Below are 11,309 nucleotides of genomic sequence, written 5' to 3' on the forward strand. Positions count from 1 at the left end.
ATAAAAACACAAAGAAATTGTTACGCGGTTCGGAGCTCCTTCTCCTACGTCTGCGGGGCACCCCACGTCTGCCCAATTCATTATAGATGTTCACCAAAAGGAGTATTACAAGAGGTAAATAAAGATGGCCTTCAGCCTTTACCACTACCACTCTTTTTAACACCTATCCAGGATTGACACACCAATACCCGAACTATCTTCACTATGTGTTTCAGCAGTACCACGTACTGATCATGTAATACAGATTAAATATTCTTACGAATTGGATAATAATATAAATTAATATAGGAAGCTTTGCCAATCAGATGTGCACTCAATATGTTAATCTCAAAAATCAGCAAATGTCCACTTTCGAACAGCTTCCTTTTATAGCATATATTGAGCTTCATTTGTGATCCTTAAATGTACCCTTTTCTTTGTTCGAATGATTCACAGCCACGGCTTTTGTTTTCTTTGAAAGCTTCATGTGTTGCTGACTTTCTCTTTATTCATCAATGCATACCATTCACTCATTTATATATCACATGGTCCAAAAAGAATAAATTCTAACAACTCTAATTAATTAACAACTTAATAAATCTATTACTAAATAAAATATCCAATAAGTCTAATGTGTAAATAATTTTACACTTACAAACTCCCCCTTTGGCATTTTATTTTGTAAAACTTAAGTATGAAATACTTTGGGCAAAAATTGAGACTCAATTTAATTTTATTAATAGCCCTTAGTATAGGTACTGGACAAGACGCAAAGATATAATAACTACAAAATTTAAACTTAATTCCTTTTTGGACAATTAATGAATAGTGTGCCTGATTAGAATTCTTCAAGCCTTGAACCACACACAGTAGGGTTGAATACACAGCAGACCATATCATAATTCAACTTGTTCATGTGAGTAGTAGCAACATTCCATACAAAATGGTATTAAGAGCACCAAAACGGGATTACTACTCCCCCTAACATAATAATCCTATTATAAAAGATAACATAAAACTTTCAATAATATACCACTTCATAATAATATACCACTACATAATAATATACCACTACATAATAATCCAAAATATACCACTTCCAATAATAATCCAAAATATACCACTTTAAAAAAAAACTCCCGCTTTTTGCCAAATAAATGACAAAGGAAAGTGAATATCATAATAGTGGATCAGATTTACCGTGCAGACGGGGTGCCCGAGTCCGAATCATCATCGTCATCTTCATAATCGGAACCAGAAGAAGCAGCACCAGTGTCAGCCAGAATTTGAGCATGTATTTCCTCCATACGTGCAATCTCCTTAAGCTGAGCATCTCGTAGGTTTCCAAGGCCAGAAATAGTGGCTAGTTGAGAAGCGACAGACTGTTGAATTTGTGCAATCGAGGCCTCAAGAGTAACCACAATCTGTCTACGATCAACGAGAGTTTGAGGTGTAGGAACCGTTGGTAGGAAAACAAATAATAATCAAATAAAATATGACTATTATTTTTTGGAAATGAGAGAAGAAAAGATGAAGGAAAAGGCTAGTGTTTGATGTTGGGTTTTTGCAAGAGTCGAGTGAGAACTCTTTCCTTAAAACCTTATTTGCCACCTCCCGTTGATGCTAGGAGCGTTGTGGCCTAGGCTTCCCAGGATAAAACTTGCTATGATCCAATGTTTGAGCATTCAAACAAAGGATCCAGCGAGCAAGACGTGGTTATGAACACAGTATGGCTAAGAAGAGGAGTAGAAGCAGAATTTTGAGGCTGGAAAAACAATGTTTCGTGCAGTGTTCTTGCTGTTCTCACAGTGTGTAAAACTCTACTGCCTCTACCCTCTCTTATATAGGGTTGAAGGACACAATAGCCTTTATTATGACAATTAAAAATGACATTAAAGCTGCCTTCCAACAGCTATAACAGCAGGCCACTACCTGGGAATTGAATTCAGAATTCAAAATTGGAATTAATAGACAATTAATTCCGTAACAGATGAATTCAATCCCCTCAACAGTCAGAACTTTCGGGTTCTAGACCGTTAGCGTACAGGGTTCGGTCTCAACTTTCGACCTCATCCAGTTTCGGCCCTTGCACCTCTCGTGGACTCTGTTGCACGAGAGTTGTGCTCTCGGTGCACCACAACCTCTCGTGCTCTCTTGTAGCATGAGATTTGGTGGCTGTTGCACGAGAGTTGTGTTCTCGGTGCACCACAACCTCTCGTGCTCTCTTGTAGCACGGTTCGGTTCTGGCCGAACCAAGTGGAAAATGATACCGAAGTTTGGCATAACTTAGCCCACAAGGCCAGGCAATTTCCGGACGACATTCGTGCCCCCAGGTGCCGGCGCACACGAGCTCGGGCTTGAATCAAGCCTTTTTCAATCTCTGCTAGTTGGAATTTGATTTGCACCACCCCCCCCCCCCCGCCCCGCGCGAGAGAGCCTCTATGCTATACAATTCTACAAGCTTCAAAAGAGCTCTTGTATATAAGGGGGGAAAATCTTCATTCCAAAGCAATGTGGGACAAAAGCACACTTTTTCCCTTCATTTTCCAACTCAAATGGGTCTACTTTGAGAATCAATATCTCATTCATCCATTATCTGTTTTGAGCGTACAATATATCGATCTCTTCGTCTCACTACGAAGAATCCGAATCCACTTTAACCCGACCCAAATCGGAAGTGGACCCCACTGATAATTGTACCACAAAATAGCCACTTAACATGCCATTTTTAGCTATTTTTTTCCAACAATCCCCCACATGAATGAAAAATTGATTTTCGGGGTATTTTGAAATCGGAAACAACTGTGTTCAAACGGTCGATCCCTGCATAGGATAGGTAGGGAGTCACTATACCCTTTGAACCTTCCCTCGTAAAGACATGTTTACTCTACTGGCTGTACGGTAGAACGCGATGTCTTTGAACCGACTGCCGTTTGTGTAGACGATGACAAATCTCACACAGGAATCTCCCAACCATGCTCTTGCTCTCATGAGTGTGCCCGTTTTGGTCGTGGGTCACCGTTCCTGGTTCTGCGAGAGTTTCTAAAGAATTGTGCCCAACAATTCTCCTTTGAAGTGACCCTCACTTCTCTCTAACATAGGTGATTCTTTCTCGAGTATCCCGCATACTCAAGAATCATTAAAGCATTAACATGCTAGCCTCTTGCGGGAGTTACTGTTTTAACGAGGAGTGGTAAGGAGTACGAGACCCCCACAGTGATGCGCTCCGTTCCATAATTTAGTTGTCCCATTAAACCTAGGTGCCAGCTAGGTTGGGTATCCACTATAGAACTTTTTAGTCCAAGGGCAGTAGACCCATTCCTCGTGTCAACTTCTCAACAACTTCTCTTCCTAACCCTTTGGTCAGCGGATCCGCTATATTGTCTTTTGGCTTTACGTAGTCAATCGAGACAACACCAGTTGTGAGTAGTTGTCTAATGGTATTATGTCTACGATGCACGTGTCTAGACTTACCATTATACATATGACTCTGTACTCTCCCAATTGTGGCTTGACTATCGCAATGCACACATATTGGAGGTACCGGTCTTTCCTAATTAGGAATATCCTCTATAGAATGGCATAGCCATTCAGCCTCTTCACAACCTTTGTCCAAGGCTATTAGCTCAGATTCCATCGTGGATCTAGCTATCACAGTTTGCTTAGAGGATTTCCATGCAACGGCTGCACCGGCTAGTGTAAACACGTAGCCACTCGTAGACTTAGAGTCCTTAATATCGGATATCCAGTTCGCGTCGCTATACCCTTCAAGTACAGCGAGATATCTCCCGTAGTGCAGTCCTAGATCACGAGTATACCTCAAGTATCTCATAACTTTTACTATTGCCTTCCAGTGCATGGCACCGGGGTTACTCGTATATCTACTGAGTTTACTAACCGCATAGGCAATATCCGGCCTAGTACAGCTCATAAGATACATCAAACTACCAATGACCTGAGCATATTCCACTTGTTAAATACCTTCTCCGTGGTTCTTGGTTAGATGAATATTTGTATCAAATGGTGTCCTAGCCACTTGACTATCATCCTTGTTAAATTTCTCAAGGATTTTGTCAATATAATGTGATTGGCTTAACACGAGACCATCAGGTCTTCTAATGATTCTAATCCCTAGGATTAAATCAGCCAAACCCATATCCTTCATGTTAAATCTCGCATTTAACATGTTCTTGGTAGACTTGATCATCTGATCATTACTACCAACGATGAGAATATCATCGACATATAAACAAAGAATGACGTAGCCGTCTATCGTTTCCTTAACGTAGACACATTTGTCACTTTCGTTTATTTTAAATCCGTTAGTTAACATCGCATGGTCAAACTTCTCGTGCCACTGCTTAAGCGCTTGTTTTAAACCATAGAGCGATTTAACCAACTTACACACTTTCCTTTCTTGGCCTGGAACCACGAACCCTTCGAGTTGTTCCATATAGATTTCCTCATCTAATTCGCCATTTAGGAAAGCGGTTTTCACATCCATTTGATGAACTTCCAAGTTCCACAGCGCGGCTATGGCAAGAATCATCCTAATGGAGTTTATTCTCGTCACGGGAGAATACGTGTCGAAGTAATCGAGGCCCTCGCGTTGCCTGTAACCCTTGATTACAAGCCTAGCCTTATACTTCTCGATGGAACCGTCCGGTTTCATCTTCCTTTTAAAGACCCACTTGGATCCTAAGGGTTTACTACCCGGAGGAAGATCAACGAGTTCCCAAGTGTGATTCTGTAGGATAGAATCCACTTCACTTTTTATAGCCTCTTTCCACATTGGTCCTTCCGTAGAAGTCACGGCTTCTACATACGTTTGAGGCTCGTTTTCTATCAAACAAGATAGAAAATCGGGTTCATTTTCTAATAAACAAGTTAGAGTACCCGATTCATACTCTAACAAGTAAGTAAGAAAATCAGGACCGAATGATTTTCCAACTCTCGCCCGCTTACTGCGTCTCAGCTCGAGCTCGGGTTCTCTCTCGGATTCCCCACTATCATTATCCATAGTTTTGTCAAATGTTCGTTTTGACGTACTTGGTCCCTCGTTGGACCTACAAGGAAATATATTTTCAAAGAAATATGCATTCCTTGATTCTATTATCGTGTTCTCGTGTACATCCGGATTATGGGACTCGTGTACTAAGAACCGATAAGCACTACTATTATATGCATAGCCAATAAAGATACAGTCCACCGTCTTAGGACCTATCTTTACTTTCTTAGGTGTTGGCACCAAAACTTTGGCAAGACACCCCCACACTTTCAGGTACTGGTAGGAAGGTTTCCTACCGTTCCACAGCTCATAAGGAGTCTTATCGAGCTTCTTTCGGGGTACCTTATTCAAAAGGTAATTACTTGTCAAAATAGCCTCACCCCACGCATCTTGAGGTAGGCCCGAACTTATAAGCATCGCATTCATCATATCTTTCAATGTACGATTCTTTCGTTCGGCAACACCGTTCGATTGAGGTGAGTAAGGTGCAGTACGCTCGTGTATTATACCTACACTCGCACAGAAGTCACCAATAGGTGCTTCGTACTCACCATCTCGATCGCTTCTAACCTTCTTAATCCTCCGATTAAGTTAGTTTTCTACTTCATTCTTATAAAGAACGAATTTATCAACGGCTTCATCTTTGCTCTTAAGCAAATACACATAGCAGTATCGTGTGCTATCGTCGATAAATGTGGTAAAATACTTATTACCACCTCTCGTTTGTATCGATCTAAAATCACGAAAATCACTATGGATTAATTCTAGTGGTTCAGTTTCCCTTTCAACCGATTTGAAAGGTACTTTCGTTAGTTTTGCCTCAACACAAATTTCACACTTGTTATTTGTGTCAATTTGAAAGTTAGGAATATGGTCCATGCTAATTAATCTACGCATAGAATTAAAATTAACATGACCTAGTCTACCATGCCACAAACTGGAAGACTCAATCAAGTAAACAGAATTAACTTTGTTTTTATTGATAACATGAATTACATTGAGCTTAAAGAGCCCATCAGTTACATATCCTTTACCAACAAACATCCCTAACTTGGACAAAACTACTTTGTCGGACTCGAACACCATGCGAAAGCCATGCTTGTTCAACAGAGAGCCAGACACAAGATTCTTCCTCAGCTCAGGAACATACAGCACGTTGTTCAACGTTAGTTCCTTCCCGGAAGTCATCTTCAGAACTACCTTGCCCATGCCTTCCACAGCAGACTGAGCAGAGTTTCCCATCCATACCTTTTCACCCTCAACGGTCTCAAAGGTGTTGAACATCTCTCGGTTGCAACACAAGTGCCTGGTTGCACCGGTATCAATGAACCATTCACGAGGGTTTGAGCCCACGAGGTTCACCTCGGTCACCATAGCCGAAAGGCTAATCTCGACCTCCTTCTGACTGCTATCTCCAACAACGTTGGCTTCAGAACTCTTGTTCTTCTTCCTTGGAGCCTTGCATTCAGATGCTCTGTGGCCATGCTTGCCACAATTGTAGCATTCACCAGGAAACTTGTTCTTGGTAACGCCACCTTTCGGACCTAGCTTTCTCTTGTCCTTCTTGTTCCTCTTGGAGCTCTTACCGTGCTCTACAACGTTGGCCTTAGCACCAACAACAATAGGAACTTTCCTATCATTCGTCCTGTACCCTTCCTCAATCCTGAGTCGCTGGATCAGGTCCTCCAGATTCATCTCCTTTCGCTTATGCTTAAGGTAGTTCTTGAAGTCCTTCCAACCTGGAGGCAACAAATGGATCACAGATCCCACTTGGAAGGCTTCACTTAGCACCATGCCCTCTTCACGGATCTCGTCAAAGATTAATTGCAAATCTTCTACCTGACTTAGCACGGTCTTTGAATCAACCATTTTGAAGTCGAGGAATCGGCCAACTACAAATTTCTTTGAGCCGGCATCCTTACTTCGGTATTATGATCCAAAGCTTCCCACAACGCTTTTGATGTGCTTATCTTTCGATATACATCGTATAGCGTGTCACACAATCCGTTCAGGATGTAGTTTCGGCAAAGGAAGTCCGAATCCTTCCAATAGCCAACTACCATCACGGATTGTGCATCTTGTTCCTTCAACTCGGGAACCTTCTCGGACAAGAACCTTGCCAAGCCGAGAGTTGCTAGGTAGAACAACATCTTCTGTTGCCACCTCTTGAAGTTCAAACCAACACCGGTAAACTTCTCCGGCTTTTCTGCCGAACCACGAGGTACCGAAGGTACCCGAGACATGGGAATATATCCCTCAGTGCTCCCACCATCTTGTGAACCAACGTTCACTGGTGTAGCTTGGGAGTTAGCAACATTGTTGCCATTCCCACCACTGTTGTTCTCAACAACATTTTCTTCCCCATTGTTAACAATTGGCAACTCCGGGTTCTCCATTTCTTCAAGGAAATTCGAGAAAACAACCAACGGGAAAACAAATAATATAAGGTTTTAAGATTGTAGGAATCGTTGGTAGGAAAACAAATAATAATCAAATAAAATATTACTATTATTTTCTAGAAATGAGAGAAGAAAAGATGAAGGAAAAGGCTAGTGTTTCATGTTGGGTTTTTGCAAGAGTCGAGTGAGCACTATTTCCTTAAAACCTTATTTGCCACCTCCCGTTGATGCTAGGAGCGTTGTGGCCTAGGCTTCCCAGGATAAAACTTGCTATGATCCAATGTTTGAGCATTCAAACAAAGGATCCAGCGAGCAAGACGTGGTTATGAACACAGTATGGCTAAGAAGAGGAGTAGAAGCAGAATTTTGAGGCTGGAAAAACAATGTTTCGTGCAGTGTTCTTGCTGTTCTCACAGTGTGTAAAACTCTACTGCCTCTACCCTCTCTTATATAGGGTTGAAGGAGCCAATAGCCTTTATTATGGCAATTAAAAATGACATTAAAGCTGCCTTCCAACAGCTATAACAGCAGGCCACTACCTGGGAATTGAATTCAGAATTCAAAATTGGAATTAATAGACAATTAATTCCGTAACAGATGAATTCAATCCCCTCAACAGTCAGAACTTTTGGGTTCTAGACCGTTAGCGTACAGGGTTCGGTCTCAACTTTCGACCTCATCCAGTTTCAGCCCTTGCACCTCTCGTGGACTCTGTTGCACGAGAGTTGTGCTCTCGGTGCACCACAAGCTCTCGTGCTCTCTTGTAGCACGAGAGTAGGTGGCTGTTGCACGAGAGTTGTGCTCTCGGTGCACCACAACCTCTCGTGCTCTCTTGTAGCACAAGAGTAGGTGCTCTCGGTTCGGTTCTGGCCGAACCAAGTGGCTATACCAGTTGGAAAATGATACCGAAGTTTGGCATAACTTAGCCCGCAAGGCGGGCCAATTTTCGGACGACATTCGTGCCCCCAGGTGCCGGCGCACACGAGCTTGGGCTTGAATCAAGCCTTTTTCAATCTCTGCTAGTTGGAATTTGATTTGCACCCCACCCCCCCCCCCCCCCCGGCGCGAGAGAGCCTCTATGCTATACAATTCTACAAGCTTCAAAAGAGCTCTTGTATATAAGGGGGGAAAATCTTCATTCCAAAGCAATGTGGGACAAAAGCACACTTTTTCCCTTCATTTTCCAACTCAAATGGGTCTACTTTGAGAATCAATATCTCATTCACCCATTATCCGTTTTGAGCGTACAATATATCGATCTCTTCGTCTCACTACGAAGAATCCGAATCCACTTTAACCCCCTACCCAAATCGGAAGTGGACCCCACTGATAATTGTACCACAAAATAGCCACTTAACATGCCATTTTATGCCATTTTTAGCTATTTTTTCCAACATGAGGCTCTTTTGGAACTGGTCTGGAGCCGGGTAACGAAGCAGAAACAGTGTCCTCAGATGTGGCTGGAGCAGAAACTAGAGGAGTAGACATAGCAATGGCGGGAGGCAGACTGAGTGAAGCGCGATCATCATAGTGGTCTCTTTGGGTCAGACGGTCATCATATAGGTACACATTGTCATGAGGGGTCACTACTTCATCCTTATAGGGCTTGAAACCATGATCTTGAAGAACACCAAAAATCAAACTTGGATATGGGAGATGAACCTTGGCTTCTTTTTTCTTTAAGAAAGTCTTAATGATATGGGAAAAGATAAGATCTCCAAGATTGAACGGGAGCCCGTTTCGAATTTTGTAGAGGAGGGCGACTAGTTGATCCGAGACAAAGTGTTGTCGTACTGCCGGTATCCAGTTGGCTGAGGCAAGACAGAGAAGCACGGAGTAGACCGTTGTGAGTTGCAAACTTTTGAGACCATTTTGCGGCCAAGTAACGGCTTTGTTGTGAGTCAGGGCCGCAGCTAATAAGTGGGGATTAGGATAAGGCACGGCTTGATGATTTGGAGTCCCCAAGTAGGCATTAATTTCAGCTGGTCCAAACGGATACCACTTGTCTCTAATAAACACCTGTTGAAAGTGCTCTGAATCATCTGTGAAGGTATCCATTGTAAGATTTGTATAAAACTCGGCAGTGAGCCAGGCAGAGTATGGCCCAACATGAGTGAGAGATGAAAAAAGATGTTGATCTCTGAGAATTGGAATAATGTTGCACTTGGCAGTTAATTCCTCCACATTGATGGATTTCTCTAGAATGAAATCCCGGTTGGCATGAATTTTCCATTCGGATAACAGCTCACGAGACAACAGAATGGGCCTATAAGACTTTTTGGTATCCTTAGATTTTGATCCAGACGGAATCGGTACAGGTGGAGTTTCAACAGTGTGGACCAACGTATGTTTCAACAGTGTGGACCAACGTGAGACTTGAAATAAAAAAACTAACGTATTTTTACTTGTTTTTTAATTAAGCACCAATTACATTCATTAATTAAACTTGTTTAAACAAATATAAATAATGAAAACCGAAAGCATAAATGAAAGTAAAAACACAAAGAAATTTTTACGCAGTTCGAAGCTCCTTCTCCTACGTCTGCAGGGCACCCCACGTCTGCCCAATCCACTATAGATGTTCACCAAAAGGAGTATTACAAGAGGTAAATAAAGATGGCCTTCAGCCTTTACCACTACCACTCTTTTTAACACCTATCCAGGATTGACACACCAATACCCGAACTATCTTCAGTATGTGCTTCAGCAGTACCACGTACTGATCATGTAATACAGATTAAATATTCTTACGAATTGGATAATAATATAAATTAAAATAGGAAGCTTTGCCAAGCAGATGTGCACTCAATATGTTAATCTCAAAAATCAGCAAATGTCCACTTTCTAACAGCTTCCTTTTATAGCATATATTGAGCTTCATTTGTGATCCTTAAATGTAGCCTTTTCTTTGTTCGAATGATTCACAGCCACATCTTTTGTTTTCTTTGAAAGCTTTTTTTCGTTGCTGACTTTCTCTTTATTCATCAATGCATACCATCCACTCATTTATATATCACATTGTCTAAAAAGAATAAATTCTAACAACTCTAATTAATTAAAAAATTAATAAATCTATTACTAAATAAAATAGCCAATAAGTCTAATGTGTAAATAATTTGACACTTACACGAACAACTCAACAAAGCAAGTAGTTGTAGCGACAAACTCAAACCCTACCTTAAATTCCTAAATCCTAATCTAGCGGCAGATCAGAGAGCAGGCATAGAATAGAGCGACAGACCATTGGCCTAGGTAATTGAAGCAATTTTAGTATTAAATTTGAGTTATTGATTATTGAGGTTGCTAATTCTTTAATTTGAGTAATAATTTAATTATTTAAATATTTAATTTGGTTGTTTATTTGTGTTTTTTGCTGTTTGATGTCTCCTACACAGTGCAATTTAATGAATTGACGTAAAAGACGACAAACTCAATTAGTGTGCTACTGATTCTTTAATTTTTTTTATCATACAAACTAAGTTCTTCAATTTTCTTGACAAATAATTAAATTACGTATTATTTCATAATTCTTGTCTATTGTTTTATTAAATGACTTAATAATTCTAATTTCATAATAATATATTCAAGAATTTGTTTCTTGATTAATTATTTATTGATAGAGTTTCTAAATAAATTTTTATTTTTTCCTTAGAATTTTATGTCTTCTAGAAAATATTCATCTAGGTTACGTTTGAGTTTCTTTGAAGTGGTGGCAGAGTGGTGTGTTAGAGAACCACCGGATGATAAAATTTACATTTATAATTTGTATTTGTATCATTTTGTTATTTAAATAACGTATTTATGTATGCTTTATTTTCTCATATAACAATTATTAAATTTTACATATATTATTGTTGGACTGTCCGCGACTAGTATAGATATAACGGACAATGTGGGGTGTATAGGTTAATTTGAATCCACTT

At 40.6% G+C, this 11,309-nt stretch overlaps 1 protein-coding gene across 1 annotated transcript; it reads right to left on the reverse strand.

The window, feature by feature from the left end:
• Nucleotides 1–1,175: 1,175 nt before the first annotated feature.
• On the reverse strand, nucleotides 1,176–9,444 carry LOC109178078. Its single transcript, XM_019327595.1, has 2 exons — nucleotides 8,782–9,444; nucleotides 1,176–1,361 (listed from the first exon to the last, which is right to left on the reverse strand). Exons 1-2 carry the CDS (start codon nucleotides 9,442–9,444, stop codon nucleotides 1,176–1,178), a joined length of 849 nt encoding a protein of 282 aa, XP_019183140.1.
• Between the last annotated feature and the right edge of the window lie 1,865 nt (nucleotides 9,445–11,309).

This window comes from Ipomoea nil, unplaced genomic scaffold (assembly GCF_001879475.1).
Source record: "Ipomoea nil cultivar Tokyo-kokei standard unplaced genomic scaffold, Asagao_1.1 scaffold0176, whole genome shotgun sequence".
Classification (NCBI taxonomy): Eukaryota; Viridiplantae; Streptophyta; class Magnoliopsida; order Solanales; family Convolvulaceae; genus Ipomoea; species Ipomoea nil.

What these genes read in the sequence shown, in the direction of transcription:
- LOC109178078 (XM_019327595.1), bottom strand. Translation starts at nt 9,444, where the DNA reads ATGGATACCTTCACAGATGATTCAGAGCACTTTCAACAGGTGTTTATT. An exon ending in CAGTTCCAAAAGAGCCTCAT is followed by an intron (nt 1,362 to 8,781) that starts GTTGGAAAAAAT and finishes CAAATTCAACAG; the next exon opens with TCTGTCGCTTCTCAACTAGC.